The sequence below is a fragment of the Cyprinus carpio genome, chromosome A6 (assembly GCF_018340385.1).
Source record: "Cyprinus carpio isolate SPL01 chromosome A6, ASM1834038v1, whole genome shotgun sequence".
Lineage (NCBI taxonomy): Eukaryota > Metazoa > Chordata > Actinopteri > Cypriniformes > Cyprinidae > Cyprinus > Cyprinus carpio.
The window spans coordinates 25122203-25140170 of NC_056577.1; the positions used below are offsets into that span (position 1 = coordinate 25122203).

Consider the following 17968-nt stretch of genomic DNA (forward strand, 5'->3'; position numbering starts at 1 on the left):
TGTATTTTTTTCCTTAACAGCCCTTCAAAAGAATATGGCTCCTTCTGCCCTTTTTAAAAGAACAGTTCTGCTGTTTTGTCCTTTCATTATTTTATAGTACATGATGAAATGTGGCATATTTGACTCTTATTAAAATGGAAACCATCAGTCATTTAAGAACATATCCTTGTCTACCTGTCTCTTTATTTTACTGTCTCTCACTTACTACTTCTCTGTCTTAAGGGCATTTTATACAGTGCATGGTAGGCAGTAAAATGTTGCTTCCAGCTGTCATTGTCTCACCAGTCATTTTTTTGTATAAATAAAAAAAAATATTATAAAAATAATTTTAGTTTTAAAAAAGTAGAAAATATTTAAATGAATTCAGATAAAAAAAAATTTTTTACCTGAATTTCTTACATAAATTATCATTAAAAAGTAAGCTTGCAATCATCTTATTGTGTTTATGCAATACAAAAATTTATGTAATTATAAAATAAATAATGCAACCATTATTTTTAGTCTAACATTTATGTTTATACAGTAGCTGCCTGGCTTGTGTTAGTGACAATTTGTCCATAAAATGTGGGTTTTTTTTTTCTTCTTCATAAAATAGCACAAGGCTAAGCACAAATAAAATGAGCCTAAGACTAAATAAATGAGACTGGTGAGCAGACTGGATATTAACTATTTTTTAGGATTTATATAGCTCAGGAAAATCAGCAAAAGCATTGTTGTTGTTTTTTTCGAAACAAAAATGTCTTATTTTGAATAAAAGCTATGGAAAGATGTTTTGTTTAAACCTTTTTTTTTTTTTTTTTTTAATCTTTCCACATGCACAGCAAATCAGGATTTTTGAGCACAAGCACAGCAAGCAGTGCCGCCTCCGTTCTGCCGCCTCTGTCCCATTGAAAATGAACTAGAAACCCTTTCTAACAGTGTACAGTGTAAAATGGCCTTACAAATCCTTCCTTTTTCTTCTTTTTTGGTGTGTGTCTTAATACCCTGCTTTTGCTGACCATTGTAACATGTTTTCTAATCTAACCTCACCCATGCACACACACAAAGACCCGCGCACAACACATCTGTCACTTCCTATCTGCCAGATTGGCCAGTAGATCAATAATAAAGTAGCCAAGATATTCAGGCTTTCGAATATATCAGTGGACAGCCGAAGGTCATGCTGTAGGGTTTAGTCACATGACTCGATCTTGTGCTGTCTGCCCTATTATTTCACACAATGTCACAGATGTCGCTCTCCTGCACGCAGCAGAGGAGCCTTGAAGGGAAGAGAGAGAATCAAGACAGGTGGAGAGGTGGTTGAGAGAGATGCTGTGAAGGAGTGTGGTGACAGCAGAAAACGACGAGGAAGAAACAAGCAAGGTTGAGAACACAGTCAGCCATAAGCAAATCTAAATGTGTGAATGCATTATTGATGCAGTGAATCTCTGAGTTTCACTCGCTCCGTCTCGGTGAGGACAGAGGAATCGGGGTTACAGCTGTCGGGAGCTCCGTCTGCTGAGATGCCGTCTAACTCCAACAGATCACAGCGCTTAAGCAAACATTAGCTTTACACTGGGTGCTGTACGTAAAACCAACAGGGATTTAGTTTCCTTTGAATTAAAGGGTCCAAATTAAATAAACAACAGTCGAAGGCTAACAATCCTTTGACTCATATTTCAGTGTCCTGAGATAAAGATGATACCAGGCCAGGAATTTTCTGTTTACTGCTTGCAACAGAGAATAACAAGAGCGAAGAGAGCTTTCGAATTAATTACAGAAAGTGTTTACCTCCTTGAATTTTATTTCTGCTAAACCATAAAGCATCCCTTCCATAAACAATCCATACATTTTCATGTAATCCTTGAGTAAAAGGTAAACATATTACTGTCCATAATGGAGGACTTAAGCAACTCAAGCTCTAAATACCCCCTTGAATTATTCATTCATAATAATTATTTTATTTTATTATTATTATTTTTTATCATTGTATTAATGAACCCATATTTGAATTTGAATTTGTTTGAGACAACTGAATTGTTTGGTAGAATTGTTTTTGTGATTCATTGCTATATTAACTATTTCCCCCCTTATATGTATATATATACACATACTCCCCTTTATTAGTGCAAAATCAATATAATGCATGACTTCCCATGGCTTGCTGCTTTAATATGCTTTGATGAGAAATGTCACACACTGTATGAATTAATGTTAAACATAACATGGCCTTTACACCAGAGTTACAGCTGGTAAATTAAGAACTGAGGTAAATAAACTAATGATAAAGCTCCTGTACAGACACCCAACCTCCATGCTTTGTTTGCAATCTATTATTAAGACTAGGCTTTTGATGAAAGAGCCTTTTACCTCCAAACAGAACAGAAACATACAGAATAAATGAGGAAATTGAGCTTTACCACTTTGTTTGTACTTGGATCTATCAAGCAATTCCTGACCAGCATTTCAGTCGTGTTTGTGGATGTCTCCTGTAAATTATTTAAGAATGCCTTACTAACTTGAGAACCATAGAGAGATGATCATTTTGCATAAATCGAGAGCAGAGGTTGCCTGTTTCCAAAAAATTATGGCACACCCTTCCACAACTACTCTCCCCCGAGCCAGCCTGGAGAACAATGCGATCATGAAACAGGTCATTATGTCACTCTAGTCCTCCCAATGTCCCATCTAAGTTCAGTTTGGCATTTTTAGCTTCAGAGAAACCCATGTGCAGACTTTTGAAGACCAAAGGGGTTATGATCAATAATGTAAACAAAAGCTTTTAGTCGAACACAATGCAGCAGAGAATTCTGCTCTGTAAAACTCCATAGACACACTTCTTCTATTCCAGGGGCCGCACTTGCACAAATGCACACACAGAAGGTTCCTGTATTTGCTGAGCCATGCTTAATTAGAACACAGCCTCTGGAGAGCAGGGCAGAAGATAGACAGGGCTCTGGGGATGAGGACTCAACTCTGTCCCATGTGACAGCAGGGTTTCCCACTCCAGACTGACTGTCGCCATGGCAAGGGTTGCCTTGGTGCTGTCGCCCGTGGATTCTGTGTGGACAGGAGCAGGAGAGTGACATAGACAGGAAGTGATGGCTTTGGATGGGGAGGCTTCAGATGTCATAACACACAAACAGACAGTGACATGGTTGCACACCCACATGCATGCAACAGAGTTATCGGGGGTGGAGAGATTATTTCCTATTCCAGCACATCAGATTTTTCCTCTCCATAGGAGTTTTCCATCTTCCCCAGGGTCCTTGTGGGTGTGATATATTTTATGCTTTACAACAGGATTTATAGCCATATATTTATGTATGAGGGGCTGTATATTTGAGCAGTGCAAAAATTGGTTACAGATGGAATATATTAGAATTTTTTATTGATTCCGTGTGTGGGTTGCAGTGGACAAACAAATATATAAAGATGAACATTTTGACATACATCAGTTGGTTAAAATGAAAAGTATGAATTAAATTTATTTTCTTCGTAACATATATTAAATGAACTTTTCCTTTAATCACTTTCTTAAATCACTAGCATCTTAAAATTAATTCAATTAGTTGCCAAGGCAACATTTCAAATTTTCATCAATGTAAAATTGATATTTTATTTTATTTAAGCTTTATCTTGGTGAATGAAAAAGACTTTTAATAGTTATAATCACTTAAATTAAAAGGTAGATGGTCACTCACATCTTGAAAGGAGAAACAAAAAAGTTAAATAAATACTAATAGAAATTATAAAAATTATTTATTAATATTTTTGTTAGCTTTTAAGTTTTATATAATTTTATATTCATTTTAACATAAATTTGTTTTTAATCATTTTATGTGCCTTTGTCATTTTTGTTATTTTATTTAGGTTTAATTTATTTTCATTTGAGTTTTAGTTTTAGTAATTTTGATACATTAACTTAAACTCATTTTAGTCGGTTGCCAATGCAATATATCTCATTATCATTTTAAGATAAAGTTTTCATCAAGTGTAATATTATTTTTATTTTTATTTTTATTTTATGTCAGCTTTATTCCAATTGATGAAAATTATTTTTATTAGTTTTAATCACTTTGAGTAATAAGGAACAGTTTTTCTGCTTTCAGGATGTGTGTGGCCATTTGCCTTTTCGAAGTCTGACCCCTGGTGACCCCAATTATGTCACATATGGGGTGCAGGAAAGTTGTAACGGGTCAGACCTGATTAGCTGTCTTCTGGAGATGTATAGGTTGGTATCAGTGTGTGGACTGATGGTAACCGATATTACTTTGTGTGTGTGTGTGTGTGTGTGTGTGTGTGTGTGTGCAGTTGGATAATCTGGACGAGCAAGCAGCTCAGATCAGGAGGGAACTGGATGGGCGTCTGCAGATGGCTGATCAGATTGCCCGGGTAAGTCTCATCATTTGGTCACTTACACGTGGACAGAGATGCTCCGGACGTGTTGTAAACAGAATTGGCATTTATTCCATTGCATCTCAGCCAGTTCAGTTTATGCACCCACAGTCGCTTTATAATTCCAACCGAATGACTAGAATTTTTCCAAGTAGGACTTGTTCCATAGTAAATATCTTTTGGGTCATCAGGTTGACATTTTTAATTAAGTTCAGTTCAGCTTTCTTTTTTATTCAGGCTTACAAAATACTTGTTTTAATGGTTTTAACATCAGTGATCTTTTTAAATTGTTAATTGTAATTATTACAAATATTGGAATTTCTTCTTTCTTTCTCAAAAAATTCAGGCTGGCAAATTCCCCAAGTTTGTGTCGAAGGAGATGGAGGCTATGTATATTGAGGAACTGAAGAGCTCAGTTAACCAGCTGATGGCTAACCTGGAGAGCATGCCAGTTTCAAAGGGAGGAGAGTTCAAACTGCAGAAGCTAAAGAGGGGACACAACACCTCCATCATTGATATGGGACAGGAAGATGAAAACCAGCTGTCCAAGTCTGATGTTGTGCTGTCTTTCACACTTGAGGTAAGAACTGTTCTAGCCTTCAGGCAGTGTAGTTTAGTTTTGTGCTCAAGGCCAGGGTTCACAAAGTATGCCATCTCATCGGACCCAGGGGAGAGAGCAATTTTAAGTTGTGACCCTGATCAAGGCTTCTGTAACCCCCTACCCCCAGGTTCTACTTTCACCCACTCTGAGTGGGACAGAAATATTTTTTATTTTTTTAAATCAGAACAGATTTTGAGAAATTTAGCATTACATCACTTGCTCACCAATGAATCCTCTGCAGTGAATGGGTGCCGTCAGAATGAGAGTCCAAACAGCTGATAAAAACATCATAATAATCTATAAATCAATGGATTTGTCCATCAATTAATGGAAGCACACAGCTTTTCATTCATAGTTCCATAAAAATTAAAGACTTTGCCAAGTTTTTTTTAGGTTTTAGCAGTAGTTGTATTCTTTGAACTGTTGAAATGTGCTGATTTGAACAAAACTTTGTAAAAATAGTCTGTAGTATGTTACATAGTTGAAAAAAATCCAACCTTTCTACAGTCTCAAATAGCGCTTACTTCCACACTTGTAAATATCTTTTGGGAGTCTAAGGGTTTGCCTCTCATCATTTCGAATTAATGGAGACTTCTTAGTTTTCATAGAGAATTCAAATGAGGAGTAATGACAGCTGTAGTGTTAATTATAACACGTGTCTATGAGATTTTAAACTTTACTGAGTTTCCAGCCCTTGCTATCACATAAATTATAGATAGACTGCAGACAGAAAAGGCTGTGGCAAAAAAAAAAAAAAAAAAAAAAAAGTTATGCTGCATTTTGATAAATGATTCCTAAGAATATCGAATGCCTCTGAGAAATATCCCCTCTCAAGTCTGAGGTTTTGCTATAATTATACTATCTTGAGCTAGCTCGTTTTCAGGGCAGTTGATTATAACGTGGCACGGCTTTAGTAGTCACAGAGGCTGACAGAGCATTGTTTTATGGATCTGATAGCCTGGCTTCTGTCTTTGGAGTCTATTTTGTTTTGGGGAGCTACAAGCTGACAGATTTTATAGGTGCTCTGGGTGTGTGGATTGATTTTCAGTCCAGACAAAAACAGTGCTTATTCAATGAGTGTCAAGAACAAGAAAGTTGAATACTAATAAAAGTTGATAATGTGGTCTAAATGTTGAGTTGCTTGTCTGCTAATGAAATAAGAGCTTTTAAACCAGCATCCAATGGAATGTTTAATTGCTTATGTGAGCATACAGAATAAAAATCAAATGTTCCTCTTGTGTAGGTGGTGATTATGGAAGTTCAGGGGTTGAAGTCCCTGGCCCCCAATCGCATTGTGTACTGTACAATGGAGGTGGAAGGTGGAGAGAAGCTACAGACGGACCAGGCTGAGGCCTCCAAACCCACGTAGGCCACTTTCTTTAATTTTATTTTACTTTTTAGTGATAATACTTTTTAATGGTTTTAATTTGGAACTAATGTTAAGATGCAAACATTTTTGATGATCAAAATTAACATCTACACTACCATTCAAAGGTTTTGGGTTGGTGAATTTTTTTAATGGTTTTGAAAGAAGTCCTTTTTGCTCACCAAGGCTGCATTTATGTGATCAAAAATATCATAAAAATGAACAATAATATTGTTAAAAGAATTAAAGTTAAAAGAATTACAAATTAAATTTAAATTTACAAATTTATTTTATTTTAATATATTTTAAAACATAATTTATTCCTGTGATGGCACAACTATATTTTCAGAAAGAACAGCATTTATTTATAATTGAAATATTTTGAAACATTAATGTCTTTACTGTCACTTTTGATTAATTTATTATACCTCTACTGAACAAAAATTTTAATTTCTTAAAAAAAAAAAAACTTAGTGATTCCACTTTTGAACGGTAGTGTACATTTTTATAGTTTTACATTCATGTGGTAAAATATTTATTATTTATGGAGATATGGGTATTTCAGTGGCTAATGCCAACATCTTGAGAGCACGGTGGAAGGCATCTGATATAATGTAAAAATATAATACAATTAGCTGTGTATAAATTTGCATACAAATAAAAATGTATACAAATACTTCTTTTACCAAATGTTTACTCAGAATTTATATTATCCCTCAATAAAATCTTTCTATTGCTTATAATAAGTTACATTTCATTTATAAGCTCTGTAGATTTCCTATGGATTGGTATTTTTTCCCTAAAATTAGATTATAGAAAATCATATGTTATGACGATACAAAATACAAACTTTCACATTCTCAGAATGCGTTACATTCATTAAATGGAACAGTTTTCTAACAACATTGCAGTTTCAGGAGCTGTGTCCTCCATCTAGAACTCTCTTATTTGGCCGGAGGCAATTACTCAAGGGATGAGCACACGACGTGGTGCTATTTTTGGGCCCTATATTCCATCATTGGATCAGATGCCAATTTATAACGAGCTAAAGAGCGAGAGGGAGCATGGTAGAGCAAGAGAGACCGAGACAGAATCAGAGAATATGAGACACAGCCTCCATGTCTCCTAAGAAAAGTAATCAGCTGTGGAGAAACTGATTAGGAGTGTGTATCCCAGTGGAGGGGGGGAAAGGGGAAGAGAGAGAGAGACAGAGAGCCTCCAGCACCCCCGAAGAATAATGACGTCACATGAGAATTAGCATTTAGATTCTATCAACACACACACCAACCTTCACATGTGTGTGTACCTGTGAGAACTTGCACACACACACACACACACACACACACACACACACACACACACACAGACACACACACACACACACACACACACACACACACACACACACAAACACACCATATAGCATGCCTTTGACGAGAGTAAAATCTGTTTCATATACAAGGTCACCTTCTTGCATCACAAAATGAAGAAAACCTACAATGAATCATAGTCTTCAAGTACATGTTCCCCCTGTTTTATCCCTTTTTCCTCTCTATGCTTTCCTCCCAGGGCTAGGCAATATAGCAAAAAAAGCAAACAAAACAAACAAAATAAATAAAATAAATAATAAATCCATCCATCCATCAATCAAATCTCAGTATTTTTTGACAGTATTCAGTATAAATCTTAAACATGTTTTCCACATTGCTTTTCACTGTATGATCACAAGAAAGTTATTTATTTTTTACCAGTGCATATAAATAAACAGTAATATACCTACATATATTTCACTATTATTTCACAAATTTTTAAATGATACCTTTTTATCACTTACTTTTTAAAGTTATGTTTCATTATTTCAATTTTTTTATTATTTGGAAAACACCATGCAAAAAATACCATTACAAATAACATTTTACTGTAAGTGCTGATGCAAATGAATAATTGAATTAGAGTTTTGAGTGGATTTATAGTAACTGATTCATTTGAATTGAAGTGAATCAAACTTATTTTTTGCTACTGAAGTTCAAATGAAAGATGCTATTAAAACATTTAAGTCAAGACACCTTTATTTTTAAAATGCTTTATGCAGTAGAGATTGTTTCAAAGCAACATTGCAATATTAAACTGGAAAATAACAGAATCAATTAATCAAATCCAAATTCTGCTATAAAACAGCTGTAGCAAGATGATAATGTCATTATTCAGCTCCAGTCGGTTCAGTGTTGGTTCAGTTTAGTTCAATAACTGGATAAAGTTTATTCATTAAAACAAGTTAAATTCAGTGATAAGCAGCTCTACTGAAGACAGTCGTGTCGCTATTCTACTCAAATTAGTTCAGTGTTGATTCAGTTCAATTTAATAACAGTGTTGATGTTGCAACATTTATCAGAATCAACATATCACACGTACAAAATATTGTTTCATTTTGCGTCACCAGCAAAATTGTACATTTATCATGAATATTTAGCATGCAGCTCTACTTCTTTCCTATATCAAAGTTCCCCTGCTCCTCTTTATTCTCTATCCATGATTCTGTTCCAATCTTTTCTTCTTTTTTGACTTAAATTTTGCTTCCGCTCCCTCTCTTTTCTTCTTTCAACTGTAAAGCACTTAGCTCTTATAAAAGCCTTATGGTTATGAGTCATAGAACTCAGTCTATATTCATGTATTCATGCTGTCACTGGCGGTTGAAAACAGAGAGAATTGGCTCATTTTGGCAAAGCATAACAGCGTTAATGGACACAGTAATGTGTCACATCAAACAGACATGCTGAAGGAGCGAGATTAAGAGGAGACTGCGAAAGAGACAGCAGAATCGACAAGAATTTTTTTTTGACATTCATATGTACTTATAAAATGTTATTCAGTCAGCTGTTCAAGAATAAACATATCTTGCGCTGTCCCAAAGGCACCTTCACACATACACACACAGTTCAGCCATGCATGGCCTTGTGCAGTGTCAGCAATCTCGCTGACACTTGCCGTTAGCAATGTTAGAATGCTAACCCATCAGTATCCATAGAAACCATACATACACTCAACCAGAAACTAAACATCTTTCGTTCATTAACTTAAGACTTCACTAATATTTGTGATTTATCAGTGCAAAAACCTGATTCTTATTCACCAACCATCTTTCAACCAGGTGCTAAATTCTAAATGTTATTAAATGTAAAGGTGCTAAATGTAATTATTTTCAATGCTAAAGTCTCTTTTCTTTATACAGTAAATTATCTATTATATACAGTATAGATTGCGCCTCATTCACAACTTTCACAATTGCGCTGTTACTGTCTGCAGAAAGTAAAATTGCATCAGCAAAGATTTTTTTTGAATGCATTTGCATCATTACCTGGAGTAATTTCCGTAGTTATTTTAGTAAATCTATTGCAACAGCAACACAGACAGTATGTGAAAATCGTCAGCGGGTGCAAGTCATTCTTTGTGTATTCCTTCCTTTGTGTTTTAAAATATTTTATATCCCTTGTAGGCGCTTAGAAAAATATAGCGGCAAACATTTGGCCACCAAATTTTCCTCAAGCTCATAATTTCACATGCAAATTACCACATATTAATCACAGGTTTGTTGCAAATAAAACAGTTTTTGCTAATGGTGTGTATCCGTCCTCAACCGCCCAGTCGTTATGTTTATCGCCCCCTGGTGTTCATTAAACAGATTGACGATTGTGCTCACCCATCGCTCAATCTGCATTTGTCACTTCTCCGTGTGATAAATCACACTTCCCACAACACACATACCAGATTTTCCCCCTCTTGCGCTAGCTTTCCTTTTTTTGCCCTCTTTTTCTTTCCATCTCTTTTTCGCTCTCCCTCTTTTTCTTTCTGTCTCATTTGACTGCTGCCTCTGAAATGTGCAGCCTGTTTCCACGGCAGCAGATCATGTCACGTGTTTGAGTTTTACTAGGCCAACTCTACCCCTCACTCTGTGTGTGTGTGCAGCAGAGAGTTTATCTCTGTTTTCCTAGGTGTACTTTTCTATACTGTTGCATCATATTGTTCTGAGAAAATTGTACATGTATTATTTATAATATCAATTCTGATCATTTAAAGCACGTCTGTGAGTTACAGTCTTCTATCATTCTTGCTGAGCCCCACTACCGTGTGATCTCTTATACATAAGTTGAAGCCAGCAAAGCTGCACAGTTATTATATTTCTCTCTTTATGGAGGCTTTACACTACATACATAAGGATTAGTGGCCATAAAGAGGAGGAAATCTTCTATAGGTTATTTGTTTATGTATTTATTTTCCAAATGTCAGACTTGTCTGTTGTGTCAGAGAATCTCGTACCAGTAATCAACAGAGAATATCCTCAGCTGAAAGCGTTTATGTACAAAACATCAGAAATTACAATTTACCCACTGGTCTATCTCTCATGCACTTGACATTCAGTATTACATTTTTTTATGACCTTATCAAATGATTTGTTAGTGAACGATTTCATCAGCCCTGCCATGTAGCCGAATAGGACTGCGGAGATTGTTTTCATCGCTGATCAAAGTAATACAATGGAAACAAGCGTTGTGCAGTGGTTATGCAGTGATAAAGTTATCAAGAGCGGCCGAGTGTCAAGGAGATCTATGATACCTGGAGAAAGCCATATGTTAGCATTCCCTTGCATATTAAAGGGAGTTATTCAGCTGGTGTAAGAGCCCCTTGAAGTAACTCCTTGGTGGTTGTACTGTTTGTGTGTGAGAAGGATGAAAATGAGTGTAGAAAGTAAATATAAGCCTTGTGTTTATGTGTGTTCTCAGTTGGGGAACCCAAGGAGACTTCACCACCACACACCCCCTGCCAGCGGTCAAAGTGAAGCTCTTCACAGAGAGCACAGGAGTCTTGGCCCTGGAGGACAAGGAGCTGGGCCGGGTAACTTTCGATCCTTCTTTTCTTTCTTGTGGCTTTGGACATCTGTCATTCTGTTTTTTTTTTTTTGTTTTTTTTTTTAAATTAATGGATTATTTGAGGTTGTTATGGTGTTGTAGAAGTGATGTCTTACTTTTTAATTCTCCTTTTGCCTCATTCTCCTGCTGATTGATGCCTGTGGCTAAAAAATTATCTCTAGTCTTGAAAATCCCTGTTAAGAAACTAGAAGCACTGCTTTTAAGTCAAATCCCTGATCTGTTTCAGTGAATATTTGAATAATCAGTAAATATATATTTAGAGGTTCCCAAAGAACAAAACAGGCTTCCTTCTTTTGTATGCAAATTTGTTATAATAAGTAATTAATACAATTATGAATAATTTTGGCTGATTATGCCTGTTTATTAATTAGGCTATGATAAGAACAAGACTGTTAACACAGGCATCAAATCAGATCGTTTTCCCATACAGAATCACAAATGTCCACATTTTTGATATTCTTTTAAACATTCTATTCATAAAAGAATCTTGTGTCATGGTTTCCACAAAAATATGAAGTTGCACAACTATTTTCAACACTGATAATAATGTTTCAGCAGCATATTAGAAACAGCATATTAGAATGATTTCTGATGAATCATGTGATACTGAAGACTGGAGTAATAGCTACTGAAAATTCATCTTTGATCAAATAAATGCAGCCCTGGTGATCATTAGAAACTTCTTTCAAAAACATTAAAAAGTCTTACAACCACAACAGTAGTGTGTGTGTGTGCATATATATATATATATATATATATATATATATATATATATATATATATAATACTGAAGATACAAATGACCTTAATAATTTACCTAGAAAACATTTAATAATTAATATAATCTAATGTTTCTCGAAATATTTTCAATGTTGGATATATACGATATCATGGATAATTCATACAGAATTTTTTTATATTAAAACCTAAAGCAATTTCATTTAATTTTAAATGTACATTTTGTAATACAAATTTGAATTGCAATTCTCCATCACATTTGCAATCCTAATTAAAATTCATTCATTGGAATCTAAAAAACATTGTAAATTCAAGGACTCTGAGGTCCTCATATGATGACATTATTAGCATGCTTTTTGACCTTGATGGATGCCGGATTTACACAGAGTTTAAAAAATGTGTCCGTGTCTCCATCAAGACTAAAGTAGACAGGCATCTCTAAACCTTAACTCTAGCTAAGAAATAGATTACGCCAACTTATCAGAGAGAGAAAAGAGAAAATAAAAAAGCACAAGAGAGAATATGAGAGAAACTGGCTTTTCTCTGATAAGGTGCCAAGAGAAGAGCTGTACATTCTAACTCTCAGTACACTGCCGCATGAACCAAAATTAATTGAATGCTGAGAATTTCTCTGAAAATGCTGACTGGTAATATGTCATTATCAGCTCACACCCAGACTCAGGGATATTTTCCCACACCCACACAACCTGTTTATCTGTTTACTGAATGCTTCGTGTGTGAAAATGAGTTTCTAGTGCAGACTCTGGCTATAGGATTACATGTTAAAGAGATAGTTCACCAAAAATGAAAGTTCTGTCATTCTGTCCTGAAAGAAGTTCATACGGGTTTGGAACAATAACATTTGAGTGAGTAAATAATTACAGAAGTTTAATTTTGGATGTGCTGTTCCTTTTTATGGTGATATTCTAGTGTTATGAATTGTGATAAGATTGACTAATAATCATGAATCTCTCATGTTGAATGATTAGGTGGTTCTTCACCCAACTCCAAACAGCCCGAAGCAGGCAGAGCTTCACAAGATGACTGTGACCAAGGCCTGCCCTGATCAAGATCTGAAGATCAAACTTGCTGTACGCATGGACAAACCTCAGAACATGAAGGCTTGCGGGTAAGGGATTTTGTGGGTACAGGAATACTCCTTTGTTAAAGTCTTCAGTTCATATAGAGATTGCATTCCAAAGCAGTATCATTCAGACATAACATCTTTGATTTCCTGATATAATAAAACACTATGTACATTACTGTGCTCTACCATTTGGAGTCAGTAAGATTAAAAAAAAAAAAAAAAACTCTTATGATTATACATTAAAAACAATAACATATTGTGAAACATTGTAAAAACATTTTGAAATGTTACTACAATTGAAAATTTGTTTACTATTTTAATGTATTTTAAGATTAAGTCTTTATTTTTATTCCAGTCTTTAGTATAACATGATCCTTCCGAAATCAATCAAAATGCTGATTTGGTGCTCAAGAAATATTTCTTATTATTATCAGTATTGAAAATAGTATTGCTGTCATGGAAACCATGATATATTTTTTCATGATTATTTTATTACTAGAAAGTTCAAAAGAACATAATTTATTTAAAATAACAAATATTTAGGTTTGCAACATTATAAATGTCTTTACTGTAACTTTTGAAAAATGTAATGCATCCTTGCTGAATAAAAGTATTTAAAAAAACTTACTGAACCCAAACATTTGAACGGTAGTGTATGAGAGTATATATGTATTTAAATGAATGAAGTAAAATACTGAGCAAACCTGTGATTATTCATTTAGGTATTTATGGGCTGTTGGCAAAAATGTTTGGAAACGCTGGAAGAAGCGCTTCTTTGTCTTGGTCCAGGTATATTTTTATATATTTAAACTGAGTGCGTGAAGAATATGTTGAATGTAACAAAGTTGATTTCGGCTTCAATTTGAAATGTCTTTCGATTATCAGTGCCTTAATGACCCATATACAATTTTAAATAGTGCATATGACACAGATATAAATCAGAGAATCTAATGGGCTGCATATGGCATATGAATTTGTTTCTCTTTCTCCTATAGGTAAGTCAGTATACCTTTGCCGTGTGCAGCTATCGAGAGAAGAAGTCAGAACCACAGGAGCTGCTGCAGCTAGATGGCTATACTGTGGACTACACTGACCCACAGCCAGGTTATGCTCCCACAGTCACAGATTACTCTTATGTATCAGACTGTCATGAAACTATTCTCACTTTCTGGTTGTCAAACATTAGTGGAACATGTCCATAGTTAATGTAATAAACTGCATCTTTGTTTTTTTGTTTGTTGCTTCTTTTTTTTTTTTACTGTGTGTACAGGTCTGGATGGAGGCCGTGCTTTCTTCAATGCAGTAAAGGAGGGTGACACTGTGATCTTTGCCAGTGATGATGAGCAGGACCGGATCCTATGGGTGCAGGCCATGTATCGTGCTACTGGCCAATCACACAAACCCGTCCCGCCCACCCAGGTCCAGAAACTGAATTCTAAGGGCGGAGCAGCAGCACAGATGGACGCCCCCATCTCTCAGTTCTGTAAGTAAACATACCAGTAAAGCATTTAATTGCACTGTCAGTTAGGACAAAAATCGACCGAAGCTGAGATGGCGAGTAAATTAAATACATACCAAGGGTTGTTAATATCCATTTTTTTTTAAACGGTGATGGCTCCATTATTTAGGCTATATCCCACATGCCCCACAACCACTCACATACAGTGACAGTGTTTCTGTCACAACTTTTTGTGGTCACAAAATATAGTAGATAACAGACTTATAATGAATAAATGAATTCAGGTTGAATTAGTAACTCATAATCTCATAGTAATGCTACCTTGCACTCTCAGCATACTGCACAAATATCAGGAAAAGGTAAGATTGAGTGTGTAGAGTGGAAAAATGTGTTTATTTTAATGTCCATGTCTTTGTTACTGCCCTTTAATAACTTAGATAATTTAAAGTGGTCAACCAATATCAGCTTCTATCTAAAAAAGGTATAGTTAACCCAAAAATGAACATTTTGGCATCTTTTACTCACCCTATGGAATTAAGATTCTGCTACACATGTTCTCACCGACAATTTAAACACCCGTTAAAGTAAAAAAATATAAATAAAAAGTACTTCACACTAATATCAAATCACTTTGAAGCATCTAAATAATAATAGATCCTGCTATTCAGAGCCTGTCTTTTGGTGTGCATCTACTTCTGCATCTGTCCAAAGCAATGTCTTATATCACAAAATGTCTCTTAAGGGAATTGATACAATCTTCAAATAAATTCAATTAAAAGAATAGCTCACGTTTTAATCACATATACAAAATCTAAAGGTAGAGGTTCTGTGTTGTTTTCCATTGATTTATTTGTCCTGTTTGTGAATGTTTCTTGTGGACAGATGATTCCCTCACAAGTTCAGATGCCATTCAATTTTCTTACTATAAGACAGACCCCTCTCCTTCTGAAACATTATTACACTGTGTAAATGTTTCACCCTTCACCTTAACACACCCCAGGTGGTCTTGAATGGCACAGAGTAGTGGAATATAAAACATGCTATATACACACCCACAAGCAAACATCCCTTTGCTGCAGATGTTTTTTGCAGATTCTAGAATGCTATGAAGGTTCTGATTAAAGCTTTGTATATATTAAATGGACATGATTTACTCTGTTAACAGAATGCATGTATCATAATAACATACAATGAATAAGTAAATATTATTGAATCCCTGAGTATTTTTGTTTTGGTAACACTTTACTTTGGAAACAGTAATTATCTTGGTCATTAATCTAGGATAATGTTATTTTATAAATACAGAGTTGTTTATTGTTATTCATATTATGTAATTCAGAATACATTACTAATATCATTTCTTACAACTGTTAAAATAGAAATAAACATTAACCTATAGATAAATAAACTGGAAATGTATTGTTATTTCATTGTAGCTATTTTAAACATATAGAACTTCATTGTCAAGTGTTACCAGTGTTTTTATACTTTTGAAAGCAGTGACATTTTGAGGTAGGCTGACAGCGTGAATTATTTTCATGGCTTCAAATTTTTACTTTAAATGGTAAATGGTTACTGGATTGATTCTCTATGAGCAGATTATATTATTTATTTACTATAAACAGTACCTTCATAGAATCAGTTTAGCAGCTGATACTGGCATCTAATACACATTCAACCAGCATTCAAATATATGTCTGAAGGTAAGTGTATTTGCCAGTACAGTGTTAGTAAATGTTCCAGTGATTTAGATTGTATTAGTGTTTGGCAATCCAGTGCACCGATGAGAATCCTGTCAAAATCAGCTGCAGCAGAGCACAACGTAAAACACCTAAATAAGTCTTTCTTTCTTTCTTTCTTTCTTTCTTTCTTTTTCTTTTTTTTTCTTTCTTTCTTTCTTTCTTTCTTTCTTTCTTTCTTTCTTTCTTTCTTTCTTTCTTTCTTTCTTTCTTTCTTTCACTACTCGATCTGACCACCCACCAGTTCAAACTGCACTATCATATTGATACAGGTCGTTGTATTTTACGTTGTGTTTTTTTCTTCGTTCATGCTTTGCTTTTACCCTTCTTTAGTCCTGCAGCTGTAGTGGAGTCAGGGTTTTCGTGTCTGCTTTTTCCTTCAGCCTTGTTGCTAGTCTTTATGTTATTCTGGTTTGTCCCTTCTTACCCTGCTGTCTTCTAGCTGGACTCAAGGGTAAGTGCTAACCTGTTAGCTAGCACCAGTCAGATAATCCTAAAACCATTATCTGACCAATGCAACATGCTCTCTTTATCCTTTTTCTCTCGTTCTTTTTCTCCTCCTTTCAAATCTCACTCCTCATGCCTTAGTCCTAAGTAGATAATTTTATTTTTCCGTTGAACTTTTTTGATGATGGTTAAAACTACAGACTTTCATTATTCCAGTTTAGGTTGCATGATAATTAGTGCGATTGTACTTATCATTTAGCTAAGGTAGTATGGTTTATGATTTATTTGCATAATTGCCTTCTCTACATAAACATAATTGGCATCACAAGACCCCTCAGAGTAAAGTAGAGGAGGGTTTGGATTGTCCTGTTGGTTATCGACTGAAACAAACTATTTGGTGGCATTTAATAAATTAAAAAAAAATATATCTGAAAATGTGATTGCTAATCTTTTGAGTCACTTTTAAGAATTTTTAAGTTTATTTTGCCACCTAATTGTCACTTAATTGGCACTTAATGTTTTCAGGAAGAGTAACTAAACCAAATGTAGCATTTCGGCAATTAGTTCTGTCTACAGTAACTGCAACAGTGAAGCATTGCTCATTTTTGATGACTTGGACTTTACTCTTGAGGGTTCTCTTGCCTTTCAACTAAATTCTTTATTTTTGAACTTGAGCTTCACAAGAGTTGGCAAATATGTAAGTGGAGTATTCTGAATGCCAATGTGAAGGAGCAGGCACTGCCATCCCTCCTCACCAAGAAATACTCCTAATTATCTTTCGTCCGGTGGAAATGGGCCTCTTTGAAGTAGTCCCTAAACCCAATGTAGAACTTAGCAAAGATATAGTTCATTATTTGCACCTGTGTGTTTGCCCTTATACTGCTTGAGTAGGTGAGCATTTTGATGTCATGTTATCCATTCAGATGCTGATGGAAAGACAAGTTCATTTTCTTCCTTTTTTGATTATTCTCCATTCTTTACATAGAATGAATCAATTACTTTTGTAGCCTCTGTTGGCTTCTTGCTAAAGCCGTGTATCTGCACAAGAACAGTAATAATGCTAGCCTGTTGGCATGCCACTGAAGTGGCTTGCTTGTCAGTGTGCTCAGCAACCCTTGTGAACACACTGAAAATTTCTCCAGTATTGTCAACTTGCAAAGAGAAAACAGAAAAATATGGAATGCTAATGGATAGGCAAGCTGAAAATGTTACTGCAATTTTTTTCTTCC

General features: G+C 35.1%; 1 protein-coding gene across 13 annotated transcripts in view; it reads left to right on the forward strand.

The window, feature by feature from the left end:
• LOC109091348 (calcium-dependent secretion activator 1-like) overlaps positions 1 to 17968 on the forward strand; it is a 73674-nt gene that overhangs the window by 25710 nt on the left and 29996 nt on the right. For 8 of the 13 annotated variants that reach the window (XM_042758684.1, XM_042758674.1, XM_042758675.1 and 5 more), the window contains exons 4-12: positions 4294 to 4374; positions 4724 to 4957; positions 6222 to 6343; positions 11123 to 11234; positions 12997 to 13136; positions 13817 to 13883; positions 14090 to 14198; positions 14365 to 14577; positions 16735 to 16746. In XM_042758684.1, the coding sequence (XP_042614618.1) occupies positions 4294 to 4374; positions 4724 to 4957; positions 6222 to 6343; positions 11123 to 11234; positions 12997 to 13136; positions 13817 to 13883; positions 14090 to 14198; positions 14365 to 14577; positions 16735 to 16746 (1090 nt within the window). The remainder of the gene's footprint in view (positions 1 to 4293; positions 4375 to 4723; positions 4958 to 6221; positions 6344 to 11122; positions 11235 to 12996; positions 13137 to 13816; positions 13884 to 14089; positions 14199 to 14364; positions 14578 to 16734; positions 16747 to 17968) is intronic. The other 5 variants (XM_042758686.1, XM_042758687.1, XM_042758676.1 and 2 more) reach the window with 1 other exon arrangement.